Here is a 17,536-nt window from a genome sequence, read left to right as displayed (position 1 = left end):
TCTGTGCGAAAATGTATAAATTTATGCCTCTCATTTTGGTTAATTTGCTTGAATAGCCACAATTGTGACCATAGCAAATTTACATGTAATTCACTACCAGGTTGACGCTTTACGCTTGCTACAACTTTGACTTTGGTTGCTTGTTCCTTTTGCGCTGAGAGCCACAAAACCAACTCTATCACAACGTCATGGCTTATGTTGTTGCTGTCGTTGTTCTTATTATTGATATCATCGGCTCTCTAGTTACTTACCTAAGTAACAAACATTCATACACATGTATAGCAATTGTCGTTAATGTATCAGTCGCTACTCGCACTAAGCAACGAAACAATTCAATAAATATATTTGTGGCACCTTGTACATATGTATGTAGTATATACTTACACTTGTGCATAAGTACATATGTATATAAGTAACATGCACAAAGTTCAAGCGAATCTTCACTTTAAGGCACACCAGAGTAATGAGGTGTATGTGGTTTTTGGTATAAATATTCCTTCTCGTTCTGCTTGCCACACAGTTTACAACATACACTTTTCAAGTGTTGTTTAACGTGGGCGATAACAATTTGGCGTTTGAGTTGTAATATCCTTGAAAAGGATTATCTTATTGGAGCGCGTACATAAATAAATAAAAACCTAGCAGTGTGTAGATAAATTACATAGAAATGAAAATAATTGTAAGTGTGAAATGATTAACTAGTGAAATTGTGGTAAAGGACATTTGAATCTGCAGGAAAAATGCTATACATATTTTGTTGAATAAAATAAATGGCATAGAAAGTCCTTCTAAGTGTAACAAACATAAACCCTGTACTTACTTATTATTTTGTTGTATCCTTGTGGCAAAACTTTAATTAAGTGGAAAACGTTTAAATCTATAACAACCATAATTAAATTGACACAAATTAGAAACATAAGTTTTTAACAAAAGTCTTTAATAGTATGTAGTACATACATACATATCTGCATACATATTTTGAAATAAATTATTTTGAGAATATTATTTTGTGTTACAAGTGAGCGGACCACGTGAGCTGATCCTCGATAATTTCGTCAAGTCACGGACCCGGCAATTTTATCTTACTCACGACCTTTAAATTTATTTTAATAAAGTTATTTTAATTTTTATAAAAAAATCTAAGTCATTCTAATAACGGTATGTTTTGTAGTTTTTATGAGTATAATTCCTTCAGCACAAAACGAAGGCATTTAAAAATCATGGCAGACCGTATTTTTATTTTAAAAAATGCATCAAACGTTGAAAATAAATGTTACTCGTAATTATCAGTAAAGTAATATTATAAGTAATTTTTTATTTTTTTTTTGTTTATGAGGCATTCCACACAATTTAAACATTTTTTTTCAAACGTTATGCAACATCCAAAATATTATTAGGTGTCTCGCCGTTAGCCATTGTTTATCACATCATAACTCGCTAAATATTGGTTGTATCAAAAAAACGAATTAGTACTTTTTTATTGACTTAAAGTTAGAAATTTATAAATTATTATTTTTTAATATTTGTTAATGCACAATTTGGAAAGTTGCTAAAAAAACATGTTTGCAGGTTTTAAAAAAAAATTTTCCTAAAAATTATGGCCGTGAAAAATAGTCTGCCCTTAAAACTCTAATCGCCAGTGTAACGAAAATGATTTAAGTGGAAACAATTTTTTATTTAATTTTAATATCAAAATAAAAAGAAGGAAAAAAATCATGTTTTCACTTAAATGTCTGTTGAAACCGAAAAAAAATAAATAAATAAAAAATATACATTCAGCACTATTATTCTTAATTTATGTTACCGAAATTGTTTATACTTTATATTAAGTCAAAATCAATTTAGGGATACGGATCCAGGAAATCTTCAATAAAATAATTTTTCAAGCTTCTTTTGAAACTCACTTTTCCATCCTGAAATAACAAAATCACAAAAAGCACAAAAACACTTCATCACTTTTGATCTCGGCATGAACTGATCGCTTTTGTTCGAGCATGTCCTATAAAGAGACTAATTGTTCCCTTTTATACCCGAAAAAATAAAAATAAAAATTTGCGCCAGCTGCGATTCGAACCCGGTCTCGCAGGTTTGCTAAGCTATAATACTCTCTCTACATGCTAACATTGCATATTAAATTTTGGTAACTAACTGCCTGCATATCATTAAATTGTTCATTGTACCTGTTAGAGATGGTTCGGGGATTAATTGATTTCCAATTATACCAATAATGGATGAATAGAGGCTAAATGATCTCCAATAGTGGTCGAACGAGACTACTTGCGACTAATTCTTGCCAAATTGTACCCAATTAAGACTTATCGTGGATTATTCTCTTTGGAGATTCGCCGCACAATTTTTTGCGGGGATATGACCGCCAGAGAATATCGGCCACTGAGTTTACACCAAAGTTGAAAGCGATCGACAAAGGAAAACCTGTGCTACAAAATATAAACGATGTCAGTCGAATCGAGCCATTCATAGCTGATCCCGTAGTAAAACTCATGGACTCAATGCTACCGAAGCTAAACTTTATAATAATACATAAAAAGGATACCTGTAAAATGATAGTCGCCATGTTCAGCGAGGAATCTAAGGTGAGGTACACTGATGGTTCCAAACTTGGTTCCAAACTTGGGCATGGGAATACTGGGGCCGGCATTACAAAAATCTGTGTCCACGAATTTCTTCGCAGAATGACCAATGGAGCAACGATAAACATCAGGTCAGATAGCCAGGCAGCGTTAAGAGGACTTAATTCTCGCAAATTGGTGTCAAAGCTAGTAGACAGTGACAAAAAGGCTGGGCTATCAGGGCTTCAACGGCAGTAAAAGGGTTGACACTGCAGCGAAATGCGGTGCCAGATTGGCCCTCAGCCCTTCTGTGGTCCATCCAGACGGTACACGGTAGAGCTCCTAATGGAAGAGGAGGACATACAAATTGCAGTCTAATGGCGTACGACAAAGGGCAAAAGGCAGTCTAAAATATTCATTACTCCCATTCGTGGCATCTCTGATACCTGGCAGGGCACTGCAGACTGAGGTACCATCTACACAAAATGGTACTCTCTGAGATCACGAACTGTAGGTTTCGAGGGGTAGAGGCGGAAACATCGACATATACGCCCTGGGGAACGATTGTCATCACCATTCAGAATGTTGAACATGGCATCCTCCAAAGTGCTTAATTTTCAGTGCCATCTTATGCCAATTGGAAATGCCAAGTGAAGTCTTGGTGTCTGAAATGCGCTAGTGTTAGCTGATGTTCAAGATAGAATGACCACGCTGGTTTTCATAGAGCTTAGTTAAGCCATCAAATTTGTTTTTATTTGCATGTAAAATTATGGGAAGCAATTGACGATAGGGCCGACTATTTTTTGCTAATCTGTAACACAATGCGCTTATCTACTAAATTACTCCGCTCATTTTTCATAGTATCAAAAGCATATGAATCATTTGTAATTCACTCTCTTTTAATGATAAACATTATTTTCATAAAAATTTCAGATTAGTTTTGTGGTTGCTTTGCTGCTCGATTTAACATTAGCGCGACCTCAAGGTCCCACGAAGGAACCCATACCCATAATACGACAAGAGCAGGAAGTCAATTTCGATGGATCCTACAAGTATTCGTACGAAACGGGCAATGGCATCGAAGCCGAAGAGGAAGGGTATTTGAAAAACGCGGGCTCCGAAGCGGAGGGACAGGTAAAATTTTTATTAAAAAAAACACAACAACAAGTAGTACAAATTAGTGGTAAATTAAGATATGATAACTTCATGCAGTTTCGCATGCACTCGCATGCATAAAACTATTTTTTTTTAAATGTACAAGTGTATTTGCAAATGAACCTGCCACAACAAACGATAAATCAAAGCAAAGATAATCGATGCTTTAAAAAATATTTGATAGAATTAAACAAATTACAATGCTCTCTGGCCACAAATACCGGTTCACGAACTCGCAACACACCCATGCCTCGCATGTCAAAGTGGCAAGAAAAATTTGCTGAAGAAGCGATACTACGCTGGTTCATTCGCACGGCAACTTGCCAGAGCACTATCGGCGATGAAGATCCGTAAACGCCCAATAAATTGCTGCTGTAAAGCACTTTGATGTTGGCAATGTTAGAAGTCGAACGTTAAATCAATGAAGAATTGCTGTTGCTGCACTACAACTATGCTGTGAACGTACACTTAAATATACACACAATTACGTATGTACATACATAGCTGTATGTTCGGTTTTACCATGTATTGTAGGCGTCTGCCACGTGACTTTAAGTAGCCATGCATCCTACTATTCAAATCCGCAAGAATATTCCAAGCGCCAACGTCATTGATGCACCCATAAAATTTTACGCTAATTTGGCCAATGCAGTTGGTGAAAGAAAGAGAAATCGATACTAACGGCTAGCGGATGCCGGTAAAAAAAAAAACACCCGCCGCAGTGTTAGCTCTCATTGCTGGCTGCAACCGCCTGATCTTAGTTGCATAGCGCATTGTTTCTCTAGTATGCGACCTGCATGCAACTGCCAGTAGAAGCTGAGGATGCTCGATGCAATGCGATGCATTTATGTACACATGTTTGTATGTACGTTTGATTGCGCTTCAAGCTTGTACTAGCACATAAATCGCGGCGCGGCCGGCACGATTTCAGCGCCCATTGTTGCTCAATGATTCATCGATTACGAGCGCGGTTCATTGGTTCAACAATTCAAGCCAACTATGTAACTATAATCCAGATTGACATTTGTAGCCATTTGTGGTTGCATGCCGCCACATAGCAACATTAGCAGAATTGCCGCAAACCAAATCATACACCTTTGTCACGACGTATTGATGTTCAAATAAAATACCTACATACGAATATTACATACATACATACAGTAGAAGTGTTAATTTTCACTTTTAATTTAAACATCCTCTTCTTTTAATTCTCCCATTTTTCTTATTTTCTTTCATATGCCTGCATTTTGTTCACACAGTCAGCACAGGGCTTTTTCTCGTATACTTCACCTGAGGGTGTGCCCATACGCATCACANTGCATGCCGCCACATAGCAACATTAGCAGAATTGCCGCAAACCAAATCATCCACCTTTTGTCGATGTGGTTGTAGTCACGACGTATTGATGTTCAAATAAAATACCTACATACGAATATTACATACATACATACATACATACATATACAGTAGAAATGTTAATTTTCACTTTTAATTTAAACATCCTCTTCTTTTAATTCTCCCATTTTTCTTATTTTCTTTCTTATGCCTGCATTTTGTTCACACAGTCAGCACAGGGCTTTTTCTCGTATACTTCACCTGAGGGTGTGCCCATACGCATCACATATCTCGCCGATGAGAATGGCTTCCAGCCGCAAGGTGATCATCTTCCCACGCCGCCACCAATTCCACCAGCAATACAAAAGGCGCTCGCCTATTTAGCCACCGCACCACCTCCACAGGATCAAACCAACGCATTTGCGGGTAATCGTAGGGGTTAAGAGAACGATGTCAAAAGGAAGCTGTGAATGGTAAATGATAAAAAAAAAAATACGAGCAACAACACACACGCGCGGACGAAGGCACATGCACACACGTTTGCTATTGTTTGGAGTTGTGAGAGTACGGAATTGTGAGAGAGCGACGTTGTTAAGGAGAGTGATTGTTTTCATAGAGATTATCAAAACAAATATGTAAATGATATTATACTTATTTAGTTAATGTAGTGATACGATAAGATTGATTTCAATGAAAAATTAAATAAAAATTAATTGCGTATTAAGGACTACGCCGTTTAAATGTTGCATTTTATTCTATTATTTTATAATTGTTTATGATTTCGATTGCCACAATCCTGATCAAATTACTTTAGATAAGCAATCCTTGTATATGCATACATATATTTTAATAGTAAAAGTATATTTTTTAAACAAGCTTTCTAAGTGTGCACTGAATCGGACCAAAAGTTTTAAGTTTCCAATCTTTAGCTCATCGGGAAGTTATTTAGTAAAATATTGATTTTATGTATATTAGGGTGGTCCTTAAAAAATCAAATGAACATTTTTTTCAGTCTCACTACCTCTATCGGTAATACCACGGTCACAGTTATCACATATAAATTTTGGTCCCAATTGGAGATGGTTAAGGCATGTCGCACATGGGGCAATGTTCAGATTCCTCTTTGAAGATTCAAAAAATTTAAATTTAGTTTCTTTTTCATCTAATACACAAAATCGTTACTACTAAAGTCGAAAGTTCAAATTACCCTATGAAAATGTCTTAACCGACTGCAATCGGGCCCAAAATTTGTATATGATATCTTCGACTAAAGTAGCATCGACGTAGATATTTAGGCTTAGGAAATCTGATGTGAAAATTTCCTTCCTACATGCAAGTACCACCCTAATGTATATATGTATATATACAATGTCTGCAGCCCTTGTCTAATTCATGTCCAATCTGTACTACTTACTTGAGTATGTGTAAATTGTGTCGTTATTGCAGTGGACAACAGTGACGTACGTGCTAGGACTCTTATGCTCTGACTATTTGTGTGATGACAGCGAACTCGTGCCACCTTGTCTAAACTGAGTATGTGTAAATTGTGTCGTTATTGCAGTGGACAACAGTGACGTACGTGCTAGGACTCTTATGCTCTGACTATTTGTGTGATGACAGCGAACTCGTGCCACCTTGTCTAAACTGAGTATGTGTAAATTGTGTCGTTATTGCAGTGGACAACAGTGACGTACGTGCTAGGACTCTTATGCTCTGACTATTTGTGTGATGACAGCGAACTCGTGCCACCTTGTCTAAAATCTCGTTTGGTACCAAACGGCTCGGAGATATTTCCCAATTCTGACGGCCGTGTTAGTTTAGCGGGAAGGTCCAATTCAGACATTGCGGCATAAAGACAACTTATTTGTAGAAAACCGCATTCCAACGAAAATCCAACACCGCAAGATCCCACTTGTCTTGTCTTGTCCCGTCCCTCGATTTTTCTGGGTGATGCTTTCCTCATTATTGTTCTGGTCATTTCCGGTGCATAACCTGATAGGAATTTAAACGTTCGCCGTGGTTGCTTTCCATAAAATGGGCTCTCATTGGAGGCTTTACTTTTGTTTTCATTGCAAGTTTGTTTTACGTATCGAGTCCCAAGCCCAGCGCAATTTAGGTTGAGTAAAAGTTTTTACCGATCCGCTTTCTGCCGGCCGTACCTCATGGTAGACAGAAGCCGCAGACTTCAGTGGGCCCTTAGACCATTACACCGAATAAGATGATGAAACCTACCTAAAGCTCCTCCCTTTCTGCCGTTACCCAATTTTCCACACGGCTTGATTACCGCATCGCGCACATGAGTTGCTCGCGTTGACCAGTGTACGCGAACGGGTACAACTAAGAGGGAAACTAATTGTATTGCTGTTTTGACGGCACTGCAACAAATGATTACGAACATCTAATTTTAGTTAAACTGTTAATGAATCATTTGTTTTTTTCTGCATCATAGTTGCTATCCCTAATGCAATATGTATGAAAGTTAACAAACGCGTAAATAAATTAATAGATTATATTTTTAATGCAATAACAGTATATAGATTTGTATATGTACCATGCACACGGCTACAGCATTCTTGACTACTTTGACATTAATGGGTATTATGAACCCAAATAGATAAACCGCATTCAATATGGCCAACCATTAAGGCTGCCTAGATTGGGCGTTCCCACGATACAGGAAAGTCTGGTTTGCAAGTGGCCAAGTGTCTTGAGACTGGTACGAAATATTATTTAATCGATCTTCTAGGGCGTAAAATGAAATCAAATAAAGTAAAATACAAATAATTTTTAATCAACAAATAAAGGACTTCATTGTTCATATACAAATTTAGGCGTACCGTTAGTTGCTTCATTATCCAATGACGGAACTGAAACAATGACGCATCTAAAACGGTTCACGTTGTCCAAAGCCAAAAAAATATTTCGCCGAAATGATAACCTCCTCCTTACAACACAAAAGGCCAGACGTATTCCGATGCAATCCAGCACAGGGATTGGTTAAAATTTGGATTAACATATAGGATACTTTTTGAAGAAAATTGCCGCCTTTTTCAAAAGTAAAAATTAATTAATTACTCGGTTAAATAAAATATCTCAACAATGTGGTAGTCAAGCGAAGGGGATTAAAACTGTTTTCTTTGAAAATATTTTGAATAGAGCGGCCACCTGTTTAGAAAATAATTTTCAATTTAAATACCAAGCTATACTTAATATTTTAATATCGGTATCAAACCAAAGATGTTCAAAACGTTATTTGAAAATTACTTTTGACTGGTGTTGGCAAGCCTGTTCCAGGCACTTCAGTATTTGCAGGAATTTACAGGATTTTACAGGAAGCTGTTTCCGTACGAAACCTTACATAAAAGTTTACATGTTAATGGTGGAAGCAGCTTCTCTTGTAAATACTATGAGACCTGCTAATCCTGAAGTACCTGGAACAGGTTTTATTTCTTCTTCTTCTTGTTTGGCGCCTAAGCGATTTTGAACGAATTCAACAACTTATTTACACCTAATTATTTTGGAAACACTTATGTATGAAAAACAACTTTTGTCGCTTATGCTAAATAATAGCCGTGGGTAACACAGTGCAGCGCCGCGCCATTGCGCTGATACCGAGAGCTGAGTTACTGGCGCCGACACCGATTCTCACAACTCAGTAACGCAATGGCGCCAGCAACACCGGAACACTCACAACACCAGGCCGCACAAAGAACCAGCAAAGAGCACCCAAAAGCGAAGTGTCACTTGTAAAATGTGCAACACAAGGCGAATTTTTACAAGGTGGTGTTGCTAAAATTAGCCGCTGTCCTTCTGAATGTGAAGGATATGTGTTTGTTGTATTTTTGGGTTTCGAACTTGGGTATACTTGAGTTGTTTTTACCCGACCGATAGCACCTTGTATTAATTTACCTTAGTTCAACACCGGAACACTGACAACACCGGGTGTCGAACACCCGAAATAGAAGTGTCTCTTGTTAAATGTGCAGTACAAGGCGAATTTATACAAGGTGGTGTTGCTAGAATTCGTCGCGGTCTTTCTGAATGTGAAAATGATGGGTTTGTTGTATTTTTGGGTTTTGAACTTGGGTATACTTGAGTTTTTTCTCAACCGATATCACCGTGTATTAATTCACTTTGCTGCGGCGTGCAGCAATAAAGAAAATGAGCTTTAGCCTGAAGAGGCGCAATTGCGCCAACACGCTGTGCTGACTCCGATAGTGGCGCTGGAGCTAGTGTGTCAGCGCCAAAAAATTTGCGCCGTTACCCAGGCCTACTAAATAAACTAAAATAATTGTTCACTTATATGAAACTAGAATTATATTTTAACAAATAAGGACTTTCCACGAAAGATAGGTTTTTCTTAAGGCTGATTTAAATGAAACTATGTATATACAAACATAGAGATATATGAAATTTAGATCCCAGAACTCGCAGGCGGAGGAAATATCGAGACTGCCTCGATTAATATGACCATCTGAGTAACAGGGCCAAATGACCAGCGTAATTTTATAGCATTCGGTAAATATGGTCGAGGCGCAGCTGTAACATTTGATAGCATAACGGTAAACCGTCTGTCACGAAGGCGGAGTCGAAGACAAAGCCTATTAAAATTATATGTCGCTTCTGAACGTTTATTGGAATTAAAATTCTAAAGTTTTTTCATCCCCTGCCGACACGCGCTCGCTGTTTGAAAAACTTTTTATCTTTACCGGATATTGCAGGAACCCGAAATCGAACCTGGCTCCAAGGAATATCAGTGCACTAATCTAACAACTCGCCTACAGCGCACAGTGGTTCAAAATTGGCATTTTGTGTTCACAGTTCACCGGGCCCTCATTTATCACTCAATTTAATTATTTCTCTTTTACACGAAACCTAATAAAATTTGCAAGAGGCCGGTTGTGCTCGATTTTTCCAGTTCCAGTTAATAAATGTTACATAATAAAAACTAGATGAAAACAATTGTAGGGCTCTCCCAAAACGAAAAAAAAAAAAATAAAAATAATTTGAAATGTTTTAAAAAAAAATTTCACCAAAATAATTTTTTCTTGTTTTTGGTTTTTGTAAAAATTTTGGGTGTGCAGTTTTATAGATAATTAAATTTTAGTATAATAAAATGCAAGTTGTAACAGGCTAAGAGCTCACGTTGATTTTTGATAATATAACAAACGCTTTTATTTATTTCCCCTTTAGCATGCAGATGTGCTCGAAATGTTTGCGAAAAAATTTTTAAAAATCAACCCGACCTCTAGCCACTTGTAAATATTATATAAATATATACATATATAATATAAATATATTATATCAAAATGTAATGACTTATAAAACTGAATACCCAACATTTTTCTCAACTCAATATTTTTTTAATTTTGGTGAAAATTTTTTATAAAACATTTAAACATTTTTTTGTGTTTTTTTTTTTGTTTCGGGGCACCCTTTAATTGTTTTTAACTCTTTATTATGTAACATTTATTAACTGGAACACGAGAGTCGATTTTTTTCAAAATTGCTACTTTTTCTGCATTGTGCACTAAAAAAAATTAATACGAACAAACAATAATTCAAAATTCGGGCTAAACTGGGCTCTTGCAATTTTTTTTGGTTTCATTCCAAAAAAAATATCAAATTAAGTGAAACATGAAGGCTTCAGTGAATTGGGAGCACTAAATTCCAGTTTTTAACCACTGTGCAGCGCTGTTGCTTCGACCTGAGCGCTTGTTATCTGTGTTGCCAGTTAGGTACTTTTGAAGCTGAATTTAGGTCTTAATTTTTCTATTTAGCTCCGAAAATTGGGTTTTAGTCTAGGTCTTTTCAAATATATCTAGCACTTTTTTAGCTCCAGAAAATTTTAGTTGTATTTGGTAATATAGTTTCTGCAACGTGCGCGGGAGCACAAAAACTATACCGGATAGTTATTCGGGCACCGATAAGCTCATACGGTTTATTCTCTCTCAGGTGGCCACTAAAGAAAAGGAAAGCCAAAACGTAAGCCTTATAAAAGAGCAAATTTCGAAATGCAGTGAAAAAACATATATTTGTATCCCCCAGAAACTTCGATCTAGGTTAAAGAATTCAAAAATGTATTAGAAGAAAATCCTTTTTCTGAATGCGCGAATTTCGTTTTACCTTACTAATTTTACTTTTAAGAGCTGGAAGTAAAATTTTTCTGAAAATTTGTTGAGAAAGAATTATTCATAATCCGAGTTTTTATGGTTAATTCAAATATCTTAAATTGCAAATTTTAACAGTTTGTAAAGTATTTTTAGTTCATCGTCTAGTTTATATAAGTATATGCATACATATAAGTATTATAAGTGCCATAGCAACGAATTCGAAATATATGCATCTTATTTTGTCTTTAAAATTTTCAGCACTTAAACTTATAAAATTCGTTGTTAGTATTAAAATTGTGGAAATCGATTCAACAAATGCTCAACTTTAAAACACATTTAGCTCCTTTTGGCTATTATTTTCGAACGTTTTAGCTCCAAACGAAATTATTCTCTGGCAACACTGCTTGTTATATTCATTAATTAAAATTTAGCCTACTTTCCAGCTGAGCAACTGATTAGAAGTATTAACTTACCAGTAATATGGCCATTAAGTTTATCATATTTATTATCATGCGTCATGTTGATCCCTCCTCACGTCTGAGGTATGAACATTAGACTGTTGATTTGTTTAAAATTTTTAGGGTTGAGGGATAAACATAAATAAGAAATAAATGTGAAATGTAAGCTTGATTAGTACATTTTTAAAAACTTTACAGCTCAAAAACAAAAACAAATCGGTTTAATAGTTTTCCAAATATCTCGAGAACGGGGTGACATCAAAATTATCTATGAAAAGAAATACTTTTTAAATTTTTTTTCTCGAAAAATGTTTCACATACAAATTTTTTGGTATAAAAAATTTGGTTTTGAAAATATGTCATCTCAAAAAAAAAATTAAAAAAATCACATTGGTACAATAATTTGAGTTATGATTTTTTTTTTACACCGAAGTTGAGTAAAATGAGTACATAACAAATTTTTTAAATTTGTTCTCAAAGTATGTATGCATGAGTATGCAGTTTTGTAGCCCATTAAATTTTAGAATAATAAAGTGGAAGTTTTAAGCAACTGCAAAATTGCGTTGATTTTTAATATTTTTTAAGCTGACGGCTTTCTGCACTTTTTTCTTATGGAAGAAAATGTGAAAACCGTTTTCAAAGAAAATTAAAAAAAAAAATAACGCCAGTTTTGCAACCGCTTAAAATCTGCACTTTATTATACTAAAATTTAATGGGATACAAAACTCCATGCTCAAAAAAATTCTAAAAAAAAGTTTAAAAATTTCTAAATTCGTTATGTACTCATTTTACTCAACTTCGGGGTTAAAAAAAATCATAACTCAAATTATTGTAGAGTTCACCCCATAACACTATACTTAAATATTGCGCAATACTCAGAGCTACTATTGTGATTTTTTTAAATTTTTTTTTGATTTGGCATATTTTCGAAAACTGAATTTTTATATCAAAAAATATGTATGTATGTGAAAAATGTGTGATTTTTTCAAATTTTTCCTCGCCCCGTTCTTGAGATATTTGGAAAATTATTAAGTCGATTTGTTTTTGTTTTTGTGCTGTAAAGTTTCTTAAAAATGTTCTAATTAACCTCAAATTTCATATTTATTTGTTATTTATGTTTATCCATCAACTTTAAAAATTTTAAACAAATCAAACACATGAAGTTTGGTATGGAACACAAAAAAATAATTGCGGCAAATTTTTTTTTTTTTTTTTTGTGTTGACGGTGCTAGTCATATGCTTCCATACAAAGTGTGTTCGACGACTTGTTTAAATGGAAAAAATTAACAATAGAAGTTCTTATTTTAGCGAGCACTAACTGAAAAATTAAGACAGGGTGGCGCTGAAATTTTGCCACAACTTTTTTTTTAGCGACAACGAAATTTTTTTATGGGGCCAAAAGAAAATAAATAGTCGTTTTATTTGGCACAGTCTAATGTACATGAGTATCTAAAAATATTCATGCCCATAAATATTTTTCACAAACCTTACGAAACACAAGATATGTATGTATATAAATTAATCGTTACTAGTGATGAGATTCTCCTTACTTCTCTACCACTGTGCAACCACTATGTGCAACGATTTCACAATTCTGCGTTTGCGCATCTTCTCATTCTCGTCAACATCAAGATCTGCATCATCAACATCAATATCAACATCGTAAAATGAGACATTTTATTGGTGCAAGTAATTGCGTTCAACCGTTGAAACGAGATTGCAATAGCTGCATTTACAAGTACATATATCCGCGCTAGTAGGCGATATGAGCATCAATGCCCAGTATGACGACAGCTGTCTTGAAAGTGCAGACTGCTATCAGCATAAAAAAAAAATAAAGTATCGCGTCTATAAAAGCAACAACTATCGATTTCAATTTTCATTTCATTTAGTATTTAGTATAAAGTAAACGTCGACATGGGGCCTAAATTAACGGTGAGTACAAAACGCTGCAAAAAGGATAACATCACACACAGGATTAATTAATTATTACCTTGCACCGCTCATTACAGCTGGGCGCGCTAGTATTTGTGGTCGCTGTACTAGCCACGGTTAGAGCTCAAAATGATGGACGTTACCGCGCGCCAGTAGTACCAGCCATTGCGCGCGCCCGTGCGCGTCCTACCGGAGGAGCTAATGACGGCCGCTATCGGCCAAGTAACGATGGCCGTTATCGTGGTGGCAATGATGGGAAATATGTTCATGTAGATGTGCCATATGTGCATGATGATCGAGCTGGTGGAGAATATAAAGGCGAAAAGGATCGTTTCGGACCGGGTGGAGGTGGCGGTGGTGGAGCTGGTGCCGGTGGCAGAGCAGGTGCTTCTGGCAGAGGCAGTGGTGCTGGACGGTTAGCAGCTGGTAGTGGTGCTCTAGGGGCGGGTGCGGCAAGCGGTGCTGGATTAGGTGCCGCAACCACAACACGCAGACCAGCGCCTAAACCAGCGGCATTGGATTTAGCAGCAAAATTGCCAAAGGGTAAAGGAACTGGCGAAGGAGGCAATGGCTGGCGAATCCTGCAACTATTCGATAAGGAGGAAAAGGATGGCTATCGTTATATGTAAGTGTTGACTGTGCAATACTAATACGATTTATGTGCACTCTCGCTAAAGGTGATTTCAAAAAGTTGGTGCGTGCAGTAAATACTTTTTGTTCGTCTGTATTAAGTAATTTTCGAAATGTAGCTAACAGCGCTGCTAATAGCATGCAAGTGTTAACAGTGGTTAGCATTTAACAGCGCAGAATATACATACATACATACACAACAACAGCGAAGTGCTGAAGTGCTGAAGTGCTGAAGTGCAAACAATTTAACCGAACGCCTGAATATATGCTTCGAAATTGAGGACATTTTTTTTTTCTTTTCCAGCTATGAAACCGAGAATGGAATTTTGGCTGAGGAAAATGGACGCATCGAAAAGTTGGCTCCGGACGCAGATGGTTTGCGTTCGGCCGGATTTTACGAGTACACCGGCGATGATGGTGTGCTCTATCGTGTCGATTATGTGGCTGATGATAATGGCTTTGTGCCACAAGGTGCACATTTGCCAACTCCACCGCCGTATGTAGCCAAATTGCTGGCNCATATCTACATAGTTACATACTAAATTCCTTGTATACAATTTAATTTTCACACACACATTAGAGTTATAGTAAATTTTTAATTAATTTGAATAATAAAAACCTAATTTTTGCAAGCAAATTGGAATGTTGATGAAGCAAACTGTTGGAAAATAAAGAAAGGAAAGCTGCAGCGTTTCAAAAGTATTTTTTATAATTCCTGGCACTAGATATTTATACTCGCGTGAATCATAAAAATTTTTAGCAAAGTATTTTATAATAAACCAGTTAATAAATGCCATAAACATTTTGATTTTGGATCTTTATTCGTTAATTTAAATAATTTTAATAGTGCATTCTCTTGTCGGTGGATGAGTCCAAAGTTTCCACAATCGCCTCGAAATCAACAAACGTTTCATTGTTGGTATTGTAGGCCTGTAGGCATTTAATGCTTTGCAGCATCACCAACCATATGGAATAGGTAAGGTTACGTGGAGGTGATTGCCTCAATTAAACGGTGTGAAGAGGCGCGTATAGACCAAGTTGAACATTGTAACACCACTAAAGAGATCTCTCACTATGTTCAACAGTCTCCGATTCTTTCTTGCCCTGACAACTGCGACAGAAATTCATGCTTCTGCTATGAAAAGGTATCCGATTTTATACAAACTACTTTGATTTTTGAGGAATGCTTAAGTTACCATAAGTAACTTGACAGATTTTCCTTGTTACGTAACATATGGACACGGTTTTTCATCAGACTACGCCTCAAATGTGTAGCGGTGTTGACCGTTAAAATTTGTTTGTTTTATTATTGCTTTCTTGGAGCTGACTCCACTTAAATATATGACTGTAGGTAATCATTTTAAGCCGACTTAACAGGGTTTCGGTACAGGTGGAAAAGTGGACTGAATCTTGTCTTAAAGGTCATGTGCCGAATAGATCTTCAGAAATTTTCTAGCAGTTGAGCTTGAGTGCAGTAATCCGACCGCCGAAAACTGATGTTAGGTGAGTGGCTTTCGAGTATACCATATTTCCTTTGAGCACTAATTTGGAACCATCGATGCAGACCGCCGCAGATTTAGATATATAGAACTATATGCTCTTCCCATTCGCTTCAAGAAAGTAACAAAAGTTCTTGGGTATATGTAAAAAACGAATCATTGTTTTAGGCCCTTAATCGACGTTGAGAATAGCATTTCATGTTCTAAGGACCGTTTCCTCAAATAGCTTTTAAAATGTATCTCCCCTTTGAACACAAAATTTTGATCTGAAATATTGCGTTTGAAGGGCATACAAATTTTATAACCATTGCGATGCCCAGGGGGCTTCCCTATGCCTATCCGACCCTAAGGCTTTGATAGCTGCCTGACTGTCAACGGCAAGGGCAAGTTTAGATGGAGCTCACCAGCCTTGCCGCCATGTCGATTGCATATATCTCAGCCTGAAAAACTCCGCAGTGATCCGCCAGTCTATAAGACTCTCTCAGCGATAACTCCTTAGAGAAGATTCCAGATCATGTTTCGACTTCCATTTTGGAGCCGTCCGTGGAAATTGATCTTTCGTCATCACTAAGAGCAATACTAAGCTCCCAGTCACTTATGTCTGGAAAATGGACATCGAAATTCCAATTGAAATCAGTTTCCGTGACTTGATATTTAGTCATAACGGCGGATATGTAAATGCAGTATTTTCTATAGAACCTGAATGAAGAAATAAGCAAAACTCCGTGCCCCATATTATACTCTGGAAGATGTCCATTCTTTAGTAAATCTATCTAACAAATCATTTTGATATCACAAAGCGCGTAATTTCTTGCCAACCCCTTTTGCAAGCCATTACAGAAACTCTTGCTGAATTCTCCTAATTAGCACCTTAAATGCTTCAAAGTCGTTCTCCAAAGTAAATCGATTTAAAGAGAGGCGATTTCATTTGTAGTTCATTGATTTCCTCTTAAGTTGCAGAAATATAATTAGACAATAAGGTGGGAATGTAGTTAATAATAAAATTTATATTCACCACAGTGTATCCTCATGAAACTGACACACCAAAGATATAAATAAAGCTGCGATTTTTCACGGTCCGACTGCAAGCAGCACTTACTTGACGAAGCGATTTTAGAGAAAAATTCCGACAGTGCTCTTTTTCTCCATTAACTACTTTTCTTTTAGATTTACTAACTTTTTCCGTAAAGATTAAAAATATAACAAAAGCAGGAGTGTTTATTTGAATTCACTTAAGAATATTTACTCTAGCATAAATGTGTAATTTTAATGCAGAACATGTTAACGAATCGGTTTTATTAGTATTTTTGATAAAAAAAAATCGTAAGCACTTAAAAAGCCACGGAAAGAAGTTCCAGCATTATTTGAGCGTTGGCAATACATTCGTTTGTATATAGTCGAGTACTTCACCAATAGTCGCTTGTATGTTGGTTTGCTGAAATTAAAATGCAGCAATAAAAATTTTATTTTCATTAAAACAAAATCCTTCTGTAGTTTCTTACACTCGGTGCATTTAGTGTGTTATCATTTGAGTAGTTCACATTGTAAATGTCCCCCTGGTATTCGCCAGATACATGCACATTAGTATTATTCTCAGGCTCTTCAGCTGCCTCACCATCGGAACGCGCGGAGGTCGACGCGTCTATGAAAAAATCAAATTTAATACAACTGCGCATATTTTTTAAATACACATCCACTCTTCCTCACCGCCTTCTTCAGACCACAATCGATTCTGATGCTTGTAGTTGTAACGCATTTTTTCATCATCATCATTTATCCATTCCAACTGCAAAATTTCCCAACCACTGCCATCATAATTGAAATCTATAGCAAAACGAAGA

The 17,536-nt window shown here is 36.3% G+C and overlaps 3 protein-coding genes across 3 annotated transcripts; 2 read left to right on the top strand and 1 right to left on the bottom strand.

The window, feature by feature from the left end:
- Positions 1 to 531: 531 nt before the first annotated feature.
- Cpr49Aa (Cuticular protein 49Aa) lies at positions 532 to 5,780 on the top strand. The gene is made up of 3 exons (XM_017631016.1): positions 532 to 679; positions 3,504 to 3,704; positions 5,291 to 5,780. The coding sequence occupies exons 1-3, from the start codon at positions 668 to 670 to the stop codon at positions 5,501 to 5,503; spliced, it is 426 nt and encodes a 141-aa protein (XP_017486505.1). The 5' UTR covers positions 532 to 667; the 3' UTR covers positions 5,504 to 5,780.
- Positions 5,781 to 13,542: 7,762 nt separating this feature from the next.
- Positions 13,543 to 14,738, top strand: Cpr49Ab (Cuticular protein 49Ab). The gene is made up of 3 exons (XM_017631015.1): positions 13,543 to 13,566; positions 13,644 to 14,191; positions 14,501 to 14,738. Exons 1-3 carry the CDS (start codon positions 13,549 to 13,551, stop codon positions 14,736 to 14,738), a joined length of 804 nt encoding a protein of 267 aa, XP_017486504.1. The 5' UTR covers positions 13,543 to 13,548.
- Positions 14,739 to 16,977: 2,239 nt separating this feature from the next.
- LOC108374953 (uncharacterized) lies at positions 16,978 to 17,532 on the bottom strand (the record flags this gene model as incomplete). The annotated part of the gene is made up of 3 exons (XM_017631014.1): positions 16,978 to 17,130; positions 17,198 to 17,337; positions 17,403 to 17,532. Coding segments are annotated over 3 exons (345 nt in total), but the record flags the coding sequence as incomplete, so codon positions are not given.
- Between the last annotated feature and the right edge of the window lie 4 nt (positions 17,533 to 17,536).

Source organism: Rhagoletis zephyria, unplaced genomic scaffold (genome assembly GCF_001687245.7).
Source record: "Rhagoletis zephyria isolate East Lansing unplaced genomic scaffold, Rhagoletis_zephyria_1.1 Rzeph_scaffold_08310, whole genome shotgun sequence".
In the NCBI taxonomy this organism is placed as follows: domain Eukaryota; kingdom Metazoa; phylum Arthropoda; class Insecta; order Diptera; family Tephritidae; genus Rhagoletis; species Rhagoletis zephyria.
Note: the sequence above shows the minus strand (reverse complement) of the source record. Positions and strands in the feature narration are given on the sequence as shown.